Consider the following 18,818-nt stretch of genomic DNA (forward strand, 5'->3'; position numbering starts at 1 on the left):
TGAAACAGAATGTTTTTGGAAAAATTGCTGTAGCTATCAAATACTGTCAGATATAAATGTAAGTCAGTTGCCTCCTGTGCATGTTCTTGAATCTGTGCTTTTTTTATAATTTTTTCTCCATCTCCCTTGTTTTCTCCATTGTTTAACATTTTTCTAATAGTGGGTTAAGGGCTGGGCACACGTAGCTGATTTCGGAAACCGATTTCAGCATCAGCGGACAAACGATAGCGGTAAGAAAAATTTGTTGAAAGAAAAATTTACTGCACGAGATTTAAAAAAAAAACCATAGACACAAATAGTCAACTGAAGTTTAATTATAGTTGCATGATTGATCTCAGCTTAGTTCTCAGCTCAGTAGCGGAGTCTTTCACCACATACATCTCTGGCTGACTATTTATTTGTATCCTTTTTTTTTTTGTGATGATCATGATGAAAATCGGCGCTGATTTTGTAAATCGGCGCCGAAAACAAGAAAATTTTTCAAGCTCAAATCGACACCGATTTCTTTTAAAATCGGCGCTGATTTGGAAATCAGTTCCCAAAATCAGCTATGTGTGCCCAGCCCTTTAGAAATAAATTATCATTATTATTGGAACTAACGCTGGCATCTAGCGACAGCAGCGAGAGTTTTACAGAGGGCACAGCAAATTCTTTTTCCGCCAATCATTGAGCTAGAAGTGTTCCTAGAATTTTAAAACTTGAGCCTTCCAATCTTCCAAACGTGTTTGAATTTCTAAGAAGAGCACATTAGGGTACCTAGTAGCCTTGAACGCATTTTATTTAAGGACAATTTCCGGAATATCTGGAAGGGACCAAGAATGAACTTCAAACTCTTAGGTAAGAATTTGCTCAGGTCAAAATAGCCTATTTATTAATTGCCTTCTTTGACTGGCTTGAGCTTGTCTAGGTCCAATTGAATTCTAAGCTCTTAATAGGTGTACCTCAATTTACTTCAAGAACCCTGTTTGACGAGCCGACTCATTTTGTTAAGGAGGTTCTATAATAACAAATAGTTTTAGGCCTAGCACTATTTTCCCCAATCAAAACTTGGTCAATATATACAAAATCATATTATTGAGTTAGGACTAAAGTGAATACACCATTTGATGCCTTTTTTATGCTGATTACGAATATAATAAGCATTTCTATCAGAAATGAATTTCAGCCCTCCCCCCTATATAGGCTATACCTAACCTAACCCTGAATTGACATATATCGGGGGGGGGGATGAAATTCATTTCCAATACAAATGTTTATTATATTCGTAATCAGCATAAAAAAAGGCATCAAATGGTGTATTCGCTTTATTCCTAACTCAATAATATGATTTTGTATATATTGACCCAAAACTTTCCTAGGCTAGGCTATTAGCCTAGCTCAGGTTGCCACACCTAGGCTAGGCTAGCTTGCTATGAGAGCTGCTCCTAGAGTTGGTGGTGCCCAAGGAAAATTTAAGGTAAATTTTGACAGTTCATATTATTGACTTAGGAATAAAGTAAACATACTAGCCTACTCATGCCTTTTTTATACTCTTTCTAAATAGGCTATAACAATCATTTTTGTTGGAAATGTATTTTACCACCACCCCTAGGCCTATATATACCAATTCAGGGTGTATATTTGCACATTAGGGGGGTTGGGGTAAAGTTTATTTCTGATGCAAATGAGAGGTAAGTTTTAACTTTACCCCCACCCCCTAATGTGCAAATATATACCCTGAATTGGTATATATATTGGTGGGGGTAAAATTCATTTCCAACAAAAGTGATTATTAGCCTATATTTCTAAAGAGCATAAAAAAAGGCATTGAGTAGTATGTTCACTTTATTTGCAAGTCAATAATATGAACTGTCAAAAATTTACCAAATTTAATTAGCCTACAGCATCCCCCTCCCAACTCTAATGTAAGTAAAAAAAAAGAAGCCTAATCAAAGTGAAAATTAGATCAAAGTGGGTGATACTCCAGCCATGGTACCCCCAAGCCATAGTGCAAAAGGCATTTGCCCCTGTTGCCCCCCCCCCCAGGAACTGCTTTGTTGGCTAACTAGATTGCTACTAGGCTATGCTACCTGTAATGACTGTTAGCATGATGCATCCATCTTCTGTCCCCTTTGGGGCCAGATATGTCCCTTGGCTATCTATATACAAAAGATGATTTCAAAATACAGCCTATAGGGTGAACTACAGTAAGTCTAACTTTTTTCTTGCTTAATTTGGCCCCAAGATTGTTTTAAAGTTTCTGTCACAATAAAAACTAGCCTATTTGATGTTGATCCTGGTCATACTAGTATTTTTCTTCACAACCCAGAAAGTTGATAAGTTCTGTAGTTTAGGTACTATCCAATTTTGCAGGCCTCTCTAAAAAGTAAATATGGTTGATGCTAATGAAATAAAATAGGATGACTGTATGATAGTTTAAGAACAAATTTGGGCTATATATTTACACATTAGGGGTGGGGGGTGTTGGGCAAAGCATTGCATATATTAAATATGTAATCTAACCTAACCTAGGTACCTTTTCCCCCATCTAAACTCCAAAAAACAACACTTTAAATATCTTAAAACCATGCTTTACAATGTATTTCTGTACAGCAGTGTCTTGAATCATCTTGTAAAAATGGGTTTTTCAATGCATCTCTCCTGTTTGACATTAGCATCTCTTGTTTGACTTCTTTAGAGAGGCCTGCAAAATGGGATTGTACCTTTGTTTATGATATGTTTAGTGATTGTTTAGATATTGTCAAAGCTAGTACAGATGGGGTCTGGTTGTTCGTATACCAGGTTAGTTGGTCTATTGCTTGATACAGGACTTAGTTCCCTAGGTATTCAACAAATAGATTACTGGTAATAGAGCTTTGATGCACTATGCCCCCAACCCATTTGAAAACCACTAGATTAAAGTCTCCATGTAGAATAAAATCCTGATTATCAATAAAATCCTATCAGATATTAATTTTAATAAGATTAATCCTATCCTTTCCCCCTTTCCCAATAAGTATCTTTCTAAAATTTATCATAGAATTCGTTCTGGAAAAAATGGACTAAATTTCCTTGCATTCTCATATAAGCTTTCTAATTCAAGTGGTTCAATTCCCCTGTCCCCTCTTTGCAGGCATTGTAATATGAATAATGAAACAATTGACCATTGCCTATTTGAATGTAATATGCTGACGTCTGCACAACATACCTTGCTTTCTAAACTGTTAAAATACCTCAAACACCACAAAATCCCACTATCAGCCAAGAGCCTAGCCAACTATACCTGCAGACAGAGTATAGAAATCGACATCTATCATCTTATATTTGAACTCCTAGAGTCGAAAGATCTGCTGAAAGATATCTGAATATATCTAATAAATATGAGGCAATCAAGCCAGTAGCTCTGTAGCCCACAGAGTGAAACAAAAGGAAAAGGGCTAAATAGTGTTACTGAAAAGCCGCCTGCTGTTAAATAGAAGAAGAAGAAGATCACAAGTAAATCCTTGTTCAGCAAGAGTCTTGTTCTTGGCTGATAGTGGGATTTTGTGGTGTTTGAAGTATTTTAACAGTTTAGAAAGCAAGGTATGTTGTGCAGACGTCAGCATATTACATTCAAATAGGCAATGGTCAATTGTTTCATTATTCATATTACAATGCCTGCAAAGAGGGGACAGGGGAATTGAACCACTTGAATTAGAAAGCTTATATGAGAATGCAAGGAAATTTAGTCCATTTGTTCCAGAACGAATTCTATGATAAATTTTAGAAAGATACTTATTGGGAAAGGGGGAAAGGATAGGATTAATCTTATTAAAATTAATATCTGATAGCCTCCATCGGTAAATATCTCTAATTGCGATTGATCTCCCACTTGGCTGGTCAATATTTATAGAATTTTTTGCTATTTCATCAACCTGATGATTACCACTTATGCCAGAGTGGCTAGGAATGTACTGAAAGTAAGTTTTTATGCCACTTGAAGCAAGATTATCAATAATACTGAGACAATGATAAGTGTCAATGTCCAACTTGTATTGAAGAGCTGAGGCCAGCAACTCAAGGCTTGATAAAGAGTCAGAATAGATGATAATATTATTCGAATTTTCAATCAAAGATTGGTTTTGCTTAAGGTGTTCTAATGCCATTATTATGGCATTTAACTCAGCAGACATTATACATAAATTATTAAATAGTCTCTCTCCCATTGCAATTTTCAGGTGAGGAAGGAAAACACCACTTGCAACCTTCTCATTCATTTTTGACCCATCAACAAATATTTGGAAGTGATTTTTATAGGTAATTGTATTAAGTTCTGCAAATTTTTTCTGAACAAAAGCAATGGGGGTTAAATCTTTATTCCATTTTGAAAATTCAGTATTTATTATGGGAGATGACCAATTCCATGGAGGGGATTGGGGGAAAGTAGGTGCAATAGACTTTGCTGGTACAGGGAACTTCTTTTGAATATTGGCATACTCATCTGCAATACCTCTATACATGGCTGGATTTCTTAACCAATTATGTAATGTGTGTGAGCTATTTGATTCAATTTTTGTAAGATGTTTTATCAAGAGAAAGCTACGTCTCTCCCTTATTGTTGTTAATCCACTCTCCATAAGCAGAGACTTGGTGCTTGTGGGTTTCCTAAGACCAAATATGAGACGTATTATATCATTTTGTGTTGTTTCAATTTTTTGCATCTGGGTCTTTGCACATGCACCATAGACAATGAGCCCATAGTCAATATGGGGTCTTATATGTGATTTATAAAACTGGAGTAAGGTTTTCTCCTTACAACCCCAGGGTGTGGAAAGAAGTCTTTTTAGTATATTTGCTTTTCTATAACATTTTTTTATTGTGTTTGAAATGTGGAGGTGGAAATTAAGTTTTTGGTCAAGCATGAGACCTAGGTAATTAATATTATTATCTTCTGGAATAGTTGTTTTATTTAGAGTTAGTTTTGCATTAACATGGTTTCGCTTCCTGTGAAATTGGATTATTTTTGACTTGGTGGGTGCAATGGGTAAATCTGAATGTTGAGAGAATTTTTCAAACTGGAAAAGTGACTTTTGCAGATTTGACTGTGCTATCTGAAAGGTGTTGCCAGATGACCATAGCACCAGATCATCAGCGTATTGTAGATTCGTGTGGAGTAGGTTCATGTCCCAGGGATATAGGGCAAATAGGAGGCAACTGAGGACTGCTCCCTGAGGTAGGCCTTTGGATATTGTCTTTTGGGGTGAAGAGGCTGAACCAACACAAACAATGAAACTTCGCACTTCTATGAAGGATTTAATAAAGGATACTAGCTTGGGAGGTACTCCAAGGTTTGCAAGTTTATTTAAAAGGATTTGGTGGTTCACATTGTCATATGCTCCTTCAAAATCAAGGAAAGCTGCCACTAGGATATTATTTTTTGAGAAAGATTCATTTATTGCATTTGTTAGCAAAATGAAAGCATCTGTTGAGGAGTGGTATTTCCTGAATCCAGTTTGAGTGTGTGGGATCATGTTATTTTTCTCAACAAACCAGAGAAGTCTGTGATAAATCATTTTCTCCATTATTTTCCCCATCACCGGTGTAATCATTATGGGCCTATAAGACTCAGGGTTATCATTTGGTTTATTTTTCATTAGGATTGGTAGGAGGGACGAACATTTCCATATATTGGGGAACCTAGAGGATGCCCAAGCGTGATTATAACAATTTAGCAGTTCTTGTTTGTATGAAGGTGTGAGATTCTTTATCCATGTGGGGTGTATATTGTCATAGCTGCTGCTAGTTTTGGACCTAATATGATGTATTGCATTATTCAATTCCTGGATTGAAAATGGATTAGTTATGTACTCGGATCCTGGGCGTGGTTGGTAACTAGGGTTCATAGGAATTGTGGACAGATTGCTTTGATTGTTTGATGTTAGCTTATTAACAAAAAGAGTTGCAAATAGGTTAGCCTTTTCAATATCATTGTCATAATGGGTATTATTATGTATAAGCTCATACAGGAGTGGGTTGGGAGAAGTCTTTTTCCCACATATGTGGCTTATGACTTTATGTATAATTGGCTCATGCGTTTCTCTGGAGAGATTATTTGCAAAATTATTCCAGTATTTATACTTAGCATCTATTATAGTCCTTTTTAGATTAGATTCTGCTTGTAATTTTTTTAAATATGTAGTAGGTGTTGGTTTTTTTATGAATTCTGTCCTAGCTGCCTTTTTTATCTTCCATTTATTTAGGCACTCATTTGTCCACCATGCTTTAGGAATTTGTTTAGGGAATGTTTTCTTAGGTGTTGTCCTGGGGATAGCATGATTAGCTGTATTTATTAGTAAAGATGTCAAGGCTTCAGCATGTGTGTCAACTGTTGTGTTAGAAATGCATGAACTTTGGGTGAAACTTGTAATTTCATCATTTAGCTTATTTTGGAAAATAGACCAATTTGCTTTAGTGTTGATATAATTGGAAGTATGAGAAGAAGTTTCAGCAGGTTCATTTAGGGAGCAAACTATAGCAAAGTGGTCTGTACACAGACTATCAATTTTATTTATGTAAATTTTGTTCAAAAAATTTAGAGACACAATTTGTAGGTCAATTGTGGAGAATTTGGCACTTTTGGGGTTAAAATATGTATTTAGGTTTGGAGGGGTAGCAACAGCTAATTCATTATTATTTGAAATCATATGCTCAATAAATTTACCAGCTTTATTTGCTGGTTTATTCCCCCACAAAAGGCTGTGGGCATTGAAATCACCACAAATAATGATGTTTTTTATCATATTAGAATTATTTATATAATTAAAGAAATCCTTGGCATCTGAAGTTTGGCCATTAGGGTTATAAAAGCTTATTATGTAGGTTTTTAAATTATTCAGCCAAACACTTATACCAATTACATCAACATCATTTTCAAAATCTGGAAAATTGATGCCACAAAATTTTATATTATTATTAACTAATAAAGCTACACCACCTCCTTTTCTCTCTGAAGATCTATCCTTTCTCAGGATAGTATATCCCAGAGACTTAATTTGTTGATTTTGGGTTAAATGAGTTTCCTGGAGGCAAGCAATATTAATCAAATTATTATTCATAAATGATATTAGTTCATTTAGCTTATTTTCTGTGAGTGATCTTACATTCCATTGGAGTATTGATAAATGTTGTGTTGTTGATTTATTCTTCATATGACTGTGTATCAATGTTCAGCTTTGTTAAAAGTAAAGCAAGATCTTTTTTTGCTTGAATGAGCATATCATCTGGGATGTAAATTTTTGCCAATTCTGCAATAAGTTTTGTTTTCTGTAGTTGATGTATGTTCATGGCCTGAACTGCATTACAGTTTAGAATGAATAAGCATATATTTGGGGATTGCATTTTTGGTAGTGCATCCTGTTTGTTGGTTAATGGATTAATTCCTGGTAGTGTTTCTGGTTTGTTTCTTCTTGGGAGGGAGGGCCAGGCTGGCCTCATCTCACCGGATAAGGAGGCTTGTTGGCTTGGTGATTGCTTCTGATAGGGATTTGAGCTAGGGGGATTAGAAGATGGTGTTTTATATGGGGGGCTTGATGCTTTGGGGGCATTTGACTTGGGGGTTTTGGTTGGTTTCATTACAGGCTTTATTTGGTATTGTTGGGCAGCATTTGCTTCCATTGCTGCAAAGGGGTATGGGATTGCCTTCTCTGTTGATATTTGGAGTGTTAGAGCTCTTTTCCTGTATGCAGGGCATAATGATTAATTTGTAGGTTCATGTGGGCCTTTGCAATTGATGCATGTAGGCTGAGTGTTGTTGCAAGTTGTCAGCTCTTTAGGATGGAAAGATTTATAATTACCACACTCTTGGAGAATTTCATTGCATTTGTTTGTTGTGTGTCCCAGTTTGAAACACTTCTGACACTGAATAGGCTTAGGTTTGTATTCCTTGTGTGGTTTGATTTGCCCAAATAGGAATAATTTTTCTGGGATATCAATTTTATCCTTCAGTGTGAATAAGAAGGATCTACTAGTTTTTAGGCCAGTAGAGTTAGGTTTTCCAAGTTGGGTAACATCCTCAACTGGGATTGTGTTTCCAGCCCTATCTGAAAGGCCTTCTTTTAACTCCTGAGTAGATATCTCTGGGGGAACATTATATACTACTATTTTTGTTGGTGATTGTTTTGGGTTCCAATTAGATGCAATAATTGGGGTATTCAGAAGGGATTTAAGGTTAATTATTGTATCTGCTGATTTCTGATCTTCTACAGCTATTAGCAGAGATCCATCACGGTTAATGTTAAGAGAGAACATTGATTTTAGCAATTTAAAAATTGCATCTCTTATTGCAGAGATCATTTTTATTTCAAAGGGGGTAGTGGGATTAATTTTAAGGTAAATTCCTAAGTTTTTGGAGGGATGATCTTGGGCAGGGAGAGGGGAAATGCTTTTAATTGGGGAGATTTTTTTCCTTTTTTAGAACTTCTAGAGAGGACCTCTTGAAACCCATTATCATCATTTATGGTTACATTAGCCCCTACACTTATCATTGTCCTATTCTCCGAATTGGAGCTATCATTTGAACTTTGAGAAAGTGTGCTTGACCAGCCAAGATGGGTATCTTTCACTATGGCACATTCACTGGAATTTGATTTGGGATCTGGGGGGACATTTTTTTTGGAGGACTTCTAAACATTGCCTATTGGAAAAAGCTTTAAACAGAGAAAAACAAAACTAAAGCAAGAAGGGAAAATGGAATTATATCAAACCGTCTGCACTATACTATGGGGAGAAGAACACCACAGTATAGCCCTGAGGATGAGTTGAGCAGGATTGGTTTGGTATAACTGCTGATTAGAAGCGATAATAATTCACAAGAAAATTTGTTTTAATTTTCTTATAGAGTTGCTGTTGCTCAAACACCACAAAATCCCACTATCAGCCAAGAGCCTAGCCAACTATACCTGCACACAGAGTATAGAAATCGACATCTATCATCTTATATTTGAACTCCTAGAGTCGAAAGATCTGCTGAAAGATATCTGAATATATCTAATAAATATGAGGCAATCAAGCCAGTAGCTCTGTAGCCCACAGAGTGAAGCAAAAGGAAAAGGGCTAAATAGTGTTACTGAAAAGCCCGCCTGCTGTTAAATAGAAGAAGAAGAAGCAAGAGTCAGGGCAGCTAGGCAGCTTGAAATTTTGTATTTTGGGCTATATATTTGCTCATTATTATTATTATTATTTTTTTTTGGGGGGGGGGGGTAAAGGAAAATGTGCATTGTGAACTGATATAAGTAAGTACTTAAGGTAAAATTCCTATTTAGGTTTTTTTTTTTGTTATCTTGGGAAGCAGTTGAGTTAGGTGAATAAAACTCAGGAATGCATCTAGAGCATTAATAATATCCTGGTGAGGTATTTTGAAGCACATACTTCCACTTTTTACTCCTTCAAAGAACACTTACCTTTGATGACCTTATGCAATCTTTGTATTAAAAAAATGAAATTATAAGGTTTTAAAGATCTGTAAGTCTGTTTCTTAAATTCATGAGAAAAAAAAACCTTGATAATGTTTCACATTGCAATCAATTACCTTAAATTACCTTAAATCACACTTGCTAGCGATATGGACAAGTCCAGTGTATGCCAGTTAGTGATGATAGGGCTGCGGGACATCAGCTTCATCCCATTGCGTGAGCCATAGTTTGGTTTCCCATTCCTTATCAAGATTGGCTTTGAAACTGTCAACGGATGGTGAACTCACTGTTGTTTTGCTCAGATCGTTCCAGAGGCTTATGATGCGGTTGGAGAAGAAATGGTTCCTCTTCCTTGTATTAGCAGGCTTCCAAAAAAGCTTTGCTGAATGACCCCTGGTTCTTGACAACTGGGCAGGCTGAAAGAGGTCCTTGTCGTCAGACTTGAGCAGTTTGTAGGTCATTATCATATCACCTCTTCGCTGACGGTATGTCAGAGTTGGTAGCTTGAGGCTCTGCAGTCGGTATTCAAACTCCATGTCTGTGAGCCCCTTTACGCATTTTGATGCCCGTCTTTGGACAGACTCGAGAGCCATCTGGTCTGTTTTATTAATTGGCGTGGCGACACACATTCCAAATTCTAATCTTGGTCTCACCAGGCTCTTGTAAAGTTTTGTGATTATTGCAGGGGATCTACTTGTCTTTGTATGTTTGATGAAACCGAGAGTTTGGTTCGCCTTTGCTACTGCAGCTCGGGTGTGGCAGTTGAAATTAAGGTCTTTGTCTACAACAACCCCCAGATCTCTTTCAGAGGGACTCTCAGAGAGTGGCTGTCTCACACCAGCATTGGCTGACATCAAATATTGCCATTGTGAGTTATTTCTTCCAAAATGGAGAACCTTGCACTTTTCAACATTAAACTTGAGCCTCCATGTCTTGGCCCATTTGCCAAAGCTGTCAAGATCTGACTGTATTGAGGTCACACCTTGCTGAGTTCCGACAGGACCAACAACAGGACCAGGACCTGTCATGTATAAAGTCCTAGAAATAAGAAAAGGATAGATATAGTAGTTTGGCAATACCTTTCTATTGTATGTTTTAGGCTCCAAATTCATTGCTAAAGTTTGCTCAGCTCCAAGATATCAAAATGCTCCTAAACTAGAATTCTACCATGTTCTAGATTTTTTTTCCAAGTAATTTCAGAATATTATAGTATTTCCATCTAGAAAGGGTATCCACCTAGAAAGGGTGATTCATACTTACTTTCTGTATATTATAAAGTAAGAATTTTGACAATATAGCCTAATATCTTCTCTAGAAGTTTTGTATGAGTTCTGAAAGAAACACTGTAATAACAAAATAGTACTACCATTAAATTCCCTAATGAAAACTTTGTCCAAATATGTATGTTGCTACCATTACAAAGGCATGTCCCCATTTTCCTAAGGGGGGCCAGTTATAGACCTGGCTAAATACAAACGTACAAGAAAACAATATAACATCAAAAGTCTTACTTATATGTAGAAAGTTTCTGTTAATTGTTCCTCAGAAATCTTGAAATTTTTGAAATATTACTTGAGAAGTAGAATATTATGTACAGAAAATTAGTATGAATCATCCTTTTAATTTATTTTTCAAGTAATTTCAGAATGTTATAGTTTTTCCATCTAGAAAGGGTATCTACTAAACAATAATTCTTCTCTCCAGACTGTGCTTTGCTTTGTATAATAGTATCTGGTCTCCTCTCACTTGTCTATATTTCAGGGTAGTTGTGTTCAATTTTGACAGTTGTTCTTTACAGCTTAAGTTTTTCAGACCAGGGAGAACTATGATTATGCATCTTTAGACTCTTCTCAGTGCAGTTGAGTCTGTTTTGTAGTGGGGTCCCCAAATCATAATCCTATACTCCATTGTAGGTTTGACAATCCTTTTATAGAGTTGATGATGTATGATGCTTTGGAAATTGTTAATATTTTTTCAGAGTCAATGATGGCAAGTGAATTTCTGTAGCCCACTTTGTCATTTCATGTTAGCTGATGGGGGCAGAACCAGTTTTTTCATCCCTATCCATTAGACATGCTGTCATCTAATCTATCTTTTAGTGTTTGATTTCTGAGGAAGGATTAATAGAAACTTACTACATATCATAAAGTAAAACTTTTGATGTTATAGTGTTTTCTTGTACTTTTGTATTTAGCCAGGTCTAAAACTGGCCCCATTCAGGGGATGGGGGCATGCCTTTGTGATGGTAGCAACATACATATTTGGACAAAGCTTTCATTAGGGAATTTGATGGTAGTACTATTTTGTTATTACAGTGTTTTTTTCATAGACAAGGATGAAACCATATAAAACTTCTAGAGAAGAAATTAGGCTATAATGTCAAAATTCTTACTTTATAATACACAGAAATTTACTATGAATCAGATTTGCATGGTTTCTTCCACTTTTTCAGTCATTTTTGAAAAACACAGTAATCTGATTGTTCTTATTCTTTCCAATTATATTATGCTATGGAGTGGATAAAAAATAAAATACCCCCTTAACAAGGATATGAGCATATCAGTAATAAATATATCAGCAGATGTGTTCAAAAATGGGTCAGACATAAAAAGCAGTAGATAAATATTATATTTAGGCCTATATCTGGCCCTTTTAAGGGGGGAAGTGTATCTTGGTAGCAACCATTGCATTTTAAAACAGTGTTGAATAGGGAATATATTGGACCTGTATTGTAGTGTTTCCTTTACAGGGGGAATCTCTATGCTTGTTATTACCTCATATAATAGCAGATTGAGGAAAACACAAGATTAAATTTTCAAATAACAAAAATTTCTTGCCTATTTTCAACAAGCATGGTTCAGGGTTGGCCTACCCAAGATTTTTTTTTTTGTGACAGAAAAAAAACACCAAACTCAAATTTTCAAATAACACAAGTTTCTTGGCTATTTTCAACATGTCTTCACTTGGCTATTTTTTTCATAACAGAAAAATATTTTTCATATGGGAGAGGACTGTTAAAAAGATTTGCTTCTGGTAAAATTCTTTCTTGAAATGCAGTGTTTTGGATGGTATCTTGGGTAAAATTTCAGTTCATGTGCTCTTTGCTACCTTAGCTAAATTAGGTGGATGAAACTTTTAGGAATACATCTGGAGACCAAATTGTATCCTTGCAAGGCATATCCAAGCTATCCCTGCTCATTCTCAGTCTTTAAGGATTAGAAGATTTTGTGGAAGACAAACGTAAAAATCAGCATCTAGTAGTGTCTAGGGTTAATCTAAAGCTGAAATCTGGGAAAAGTAACTACCTTCCATGAAGTTACAACATTTGGTAACTTCAGAATGACAATTTGAAAGAAACCTTTCAGGAACAGTTGAACATTAAATTAGAGAGTCTAAACTTTGACAATGTAGAAGATGGATTGAATAATTTTAGGAAAATAATTTGTGAAGTAGCAGATGGTATCTTAGGGAGGGAAGTTAGAAAAGCAGTTAAAAATGTTTCGAATTTAGTAGAGAAGAGGTGTGTCTTGTGCATGAAGTATTTGAGTGGTTGATCTTATGAAAATAACAGGGATGTAAGGAAAGTAGAGAAAGAATTAAAGTATGTATTAAGGAGATGTGAAGTGGAGGCCATTTATAAAATTGCTGAAGATCTAGGAGATGGAGCGTGACAACATAATATTGTATTGGCATATTAAACAATTTAGAGAGAATAATCAATCTTGACTTGTTTCAATTGAAGATAGGAGTAGGACTACAATTAGTGATAAGGAACTAGTTAAAGAGAGAGGGACAGAACATTCTGAGAACATACTAGAAAAGAATGAAAAAGTTTGTGATGCTTTGGAAGCAAAGAAAGATTTAGTTTGCAAGGAAGAATTAGAGACAGTACTAAAAGTAATAAAAATAATAGGGCCCCTGGTGCTGACAGTGTGGTAAATGAGTTTTTATAAATATGGTGACTGTTAAGTTAGAGATAAATTATAGAAGAATATGAATATAGTTTTGAAAAAGGGGAAGTCCAGCCATGTATAGAGGTATTGCAGATGAGTATGCCAATATTCAAAAGAAGTTCCCTGTACCAGCAAAGTCTATTGCACCTACTTTCCCCTAATCCCCTCCATGGAATTGGTCATTTCCCATAATAAATACTGAATTTTCAAAATGGAATAAAGATTTAACCCCCATTGCTTTTGTCCAGAAAAAATTTGCAGAACTTAATACAATTTTCTATAAAAATCAATTCCAAATGTTTGTTGATGGGTCAAAAATGGATGAGAAGGTTGCAAGTGGTGTTTTCCTTCCTCACCTGAAAATTGCAATGGGCGAGAGATTAATTAATAATTTATCTATAATGTCTGCTGAGTTAAATGCCATAATCATGGTATTAGAACACCTTAAGCAAAACCAACCTTTGATTGAAAATTCGAATAATATTATCATCTATTCCGACTCTTTATCAAGCCTTGAGTTGCTGGCCTCAGCTCCTCAATATAAGTTGGACATTGACACCTATCATTGTCTCAGCTTTATTGATAATCTTGCTTCAAGTGGCATAAAAACTTACTTTCAGTACATTCCTAGCCACTCTGGCATAAGTGGTAATCATCAGGTTGATGAAATAGCAAAAAATGCTATAAATATTGACCAGCCAAGTGGGATACCAATCCCAATTAGAGATATTTACCGATGGAGGCTATCAGATATTAATTTTAATAAGATTAATCCTATCCTTTCCCCCTTTCCCAATAAGCATCTTTCTAAAATTTATCATAGAATTTGTTCTGGAACAAATGGACTAAATTTCCTTGCATTCTCATATAAGCTTTCTAATTCAAGTGGCTCAATTCCCCTGTCCCCTCTTTGCAGGCATTGTAATATGAATAATGAAACAATTGACCATTGCCTATTTGAATGTAATATGCTGACGTCTGAACAACATACCTTGCTTTGTAAACTGTTAAAATACTTCAAACACCACAAAATCTCACTATCAGCCAAGAGCATAGCCAACTATACCTGCACACAGAGCATAGAAATCGACATCTATCATCTTATATTTGAACTCCTAGAGTCAAAAGATCTGCTGAAAGATATCTGAATATATCTAATAAATATGAGGCAATCAAGCCAGTAGCTCTGTAGCCCACAGAGTGAAGGAAAAGGGTTAAATAGTTATACTGAAAAGCCCGCCTGCTGTTAAATAGAAGAAGAAGAAGACCTAGCAAAAAATATCAGATTAGGTTATACTGATGATTACAGTGTTCTAGATGTATATTTTGGCAAAATGAATGATGTATTTGAGGTATGGAGATCTCAGGGTGCAAGAAAATGCTTGAAAAGGAATTTTAAGAAAAATAAGTTGCTTTAAACTGGGAATAAGTGAAGGTGAAGAGGTGATGTCACCTAATGAGGAGATTGATCAAGTGGATAGCTTCATTTTCCTTGGTAGTATTATTAGTAAAGATGGTTGGAGCAGTGAAGATGTTAAAAGTAGAATAGCCAAGGTCCAGGGTGTTTATTCAAAGTTGAAACAAGTTTGGAAGAATGGGAAGGTAAGTCTGCAAACCAAGATTAGAATATTTATAGCTACTGTGATGACAGTGACCAAGAATGGTTCTGAAACAAGGGCACTCCAAAAGACAGAGAAGGATCTATTAGATTTTTTTCCAAGGAATTGTTTTGGATACCCATTTAACTGACCATATTTCAAACAGTGAGCTGTGCAAAAAAAAAAAATGTGGTTCTGTCCAGCTTCCTAGGGCTATAATGAAAGAAAGCTGAGAAGACTAGGACACATTCTGCAGATGAAGGATGAAGGACTGCCAAAGAACTTTTTGGCCAACCATCTAGGGTCAAGCAAAAAATAGGTCATCTCCAAATTGGGTGGGAGGAGGTTGTAAGGAAGGATTCAAGGAAATTCAGAACTTCTTGGCAAGATGTAAAGAGGGAGGCTTTAAATATGGAGGAGGAGCATGCCTAGCTCTTTTGGCTGCAGGTGACTTGGTGCTGGGGCGAGTTGTTAGTAGTAGCAGTAGTAGTATAGATGGCATGTATATCCTTACCTGTTTCAACTTTGGCAGACAAAGTTTCTTCATCTTAGTTTGAATTTTGCTTCATTTCGATTTTAGGTTTTGAAAACATGATTCCAATGTTTCGTTAGACAGGATTTTAAGCCATATTGTGACTTTTTTTTTTTTTTTTTTGGTTTATTGATTTATTAAGAGGGTATTCTCCCGCACAAGCTTGCTTCAGGGAATCGATGATGTATACTTTATTTTCAAATAAACCCAGTGTTACTTACTTATTTTCTAAATTTTCAGCAGTTTTTAAGTTCAAATCTTTCAAACAGGTCTACCTAATAGCCTAATAAAAAAGGTCTTAATTTATAGGCCTACATCAGGATTTAGCAAATGTAATAGGCTCAAACACTTTCTATTGACCTTGTGCTGTGGTGTAGATCTGCTTTTGAAGCTTTTATATCAGGTGAATGCATGTTCTCTTTTAGACTATACACTTTATTGACATTCAGGGTCTTATCAACACAAGTAAAAGTATGCTTTGACCCTCTTCAAATTTTTTAATGTCCTCTCTTTCTGTACATGTATGCGCATCTGTGACAGATTCTTGGGGGGGGGTATGAGTATTCCTTCTAAGGGAAATGAAATGGGTGCATTTTTAAACCAGGGTTTTCAGGTAATATACCCTAGGAACAAATAAGGTGATGAATTTTTTCATGTTTTTTTGCAGATATGTCCCTATCACCTCCAGGGGCTGGATCTGTGTCAACCTTTATGGTATTGTACCCTTATTTCTAAGAATGTTTGTTTTTTATGTTAAAGACTTGAAGAGTGAAATGTTATTTTAATCATCTATATTTAGCTCTGGTTATTTCAGGCATTTTGTTTATGCTGCACTATGGATCATGTTTGTATCCCTCCAATAGTGATGTGGTTGAATTGACACCCTCAAATTTTGATTCTCTAGTGAGGAAAAGTGATGACATTTGGATTGTGGAATTTTTTGCTCCTTGGTGTGGGCATTGTAAGAGTTTAGCTCCAGAATATGCTAAAGCTGCCAAAGGTTTAAAGGTACCATACTAAACTTTTGATTGTTTTTAAATTTGTGGTTAAGAAATTTTGATGTATGGCCGTTCTGATATATTGAAATGGACTGTACTTTAGGGCAGCAGTGTCAATTGGGGGTGGGGCTTGTGCTGAATAAAACTCAGTTCTAATGATACTGTTAGAATCGGTTCTAATAATAGTAGGCTCAAAAAGAATTTGAGTTTGGCTCAGCATCTACACACAAAAATTAATGCTGTACTAAACTCTGCAACTAAATTGCTATGACAAGTAAATATTTTCATTTGCAAATTAAGGGTTACTATTTAGGTTTAGCCACTTGTATGTGTTAATGTATATTTAAACAATTTGTGTTATCGCTTTGAAGTTTTTCATTTCTGAAAAATCGAAAGCTTGACAATAGGCTCATTAGCAAACTATAAAGATAGCTGAAAAATAGTAACAATACAGTAAAGATTTGAGAAACAGTAAATCCTTGTTTGAGATTTTCTTGAGGGGGGAGGGGTGAGACACAGATTGGAAAAAGCAAATTTTTTATTGAAATGATCCATATATTCCGCTGGAATAATAGGTACTTGTTAATTATACAGAACACACACAAGAAGTGAAGTTAGGTTAATCCTAATGAATTATACCAAAATATGATGAAAATATAATATTTATTTACAAAATTATGGAAACTACAACAAAGAATTATGGACAGCATCTATGTGTTAAATATTTAATTAAAATATACCTACAATGTAGTTTTTCCTCTGAGCCTAAGCTAGTTGTCTCCAGATACAGACAGCTAAAACAGGTTTTCTCAGATCTTAAATATCAAAAATAGATAATTCTGGGTAATTAACAAGTACCAAATAATACATAAAAGTGTTGTTTAATGTCTTGGTCTTTCAATAAAAGAATTTTTAAAAAATCTCAAGTTTTATTCTGGTCTAGCTAAGTATCTTTTAAATATTTCAGCCCTGAATAAAGTGGTGGGAGGTGGCTTAAATTTGCAGTACTTGGCCCTCATACAATGCTACCTAAGGTTGGGCATAGCTCTATGGGGAGTTCTAGTTGCAAGACATCTGCTTGTGACTGCAACCCATCATCCTTCCCTGTTTGTGGCTACCCGGTTAATCCTAGTCATAGTTAATTCCTTGTAAATAGAGACAGTATCAATGAAGGTTGATGATTTTTTACAATTAAGTGCTCAACTTTGTTATTTGACAGGTAACTAGGGACTAAAGAAACAATTTCAGTAGTTAAACCAAATGATCAGCTAATTGTGTCCAGTTCAAAAACTTGTTTTCTGTCCTTTGATACTATCCCTAGTTACAGTGATTTACAAGTCCTAAATAATATTAAGTACCATGTAATATTGTAAGTTCATGCCCTCTGCATACTGAAAGGTAAAATACTAGGATAAACTGAGACCAAAGAGTTTAAAGGTATGCCTCATTTGATTACAGAACCATTTTGAGAGACAGAGACATTGTACTGGTAGTAAAACTATTGTTAAATGCCAGTAGTGCAAGTGTTTGAATTTTTTTTTATCAACATCTATGTTATTTTCTGACATCAGAAAAAAACATCATATTTTCTACTTTTGTGAACAGAGATACTGTCAAATTTTGGAAAAGGAATTCAAAGCGGAAATGATAACTGGTATTTACCCCCTCCAGCTTGGAGGTGATAAAATAGGGTGGGAGGAGGAATTTACCTACCTCTTTATCTTACTCACCTCTGACACTAACCGCTCAAAAGAGATCAAGAGACACCTGATGCTTGCAAACTCCAGTTTCAGACTTTGATGCCGATCTGGAGGAGCGAGAATTTACCAACAACGCTTAAAGTGGTCCTATTCAGCTCATTCATAATCCCTTTCGCCATTTATGCCTGTAAAACGTGGACTTTTAAAACAGATGACCAGGACTGCCCAGTGGCCTTTGAAACAAAACCAATGCAAAGCATTGCTGGTATCACTTATCATGATAGAATCTCCAGCACAAAGCTTCTCTGAAGTTTAAAGGCCAAAACAAAACATCCTCGACAGAATAAAACAACAACTCCAAACACAGCATTCTAACGCCATGAACACGGCTCTCACCCTAGAAGGCGTCCTTGAAAGAGATAGAAAGATAATTATTTGTCGCTCAACATGCTGTACCTTCTCTGCCTGGCAGAAGATAGAAGCTCAGATAGGAATCACATCAGTAGACTGGTGAAAGAAGAGGCCCCAAGACGACCTTCAAAGATTGATAGGACTTTAGTTTACTCTGATATTTATTCTGAAGAGTAAATATACAAAAAAAAAACTTAC

At 35.7% G+C, this 18,818-nt stretch overlaps 1 protein-coding gene across 1 annotated transcript in view; it reads left to right on the forward strand.

Annotated features, from left to right (window-relative positions):
* The first annotated feature begins 681 nt into the window (after positions 1–681).
* The window catches only part of CaBP1 (Protein disulfide-isomerase A6 homolog CaBP1), a 44,631-nt gene continuing 26,494 nt past the window's right edge, over positions 682–18,818 (forward strand). Inside the window, exons 1-2 of the mRNA XM_089098859.1 lie at positions 682–837; positions 16,326–16,519. Coding sequence (XP_088954985.1) covers positions 819–837; positions 16,326–16,519 — 213 coding nt within the window. The 5' untranslated portion in view covers positions 682–818. The remainder of the gene's footprint in view (positions 838–16,325; positions 16,520–18,818) is intronic.

This window comes from Artemia sp. Qi Xiang Cuo, chromosome 13 (genome assembly GCF_049724085.1).
Source record: "Artemia sp. Qi Xiang Cuo chromosome 13, ASM4972408v1, whole genome shotgun sequence".
In the NCBI taxonomy this organism is placed as follows: domain Eukaryota; kingdom Metazoa; phylum Arthropoda; class Branchiopoda; order Anostraca; family Artemiidae; genus Artemia; species Artemia sp. Qi Xiang Cuo.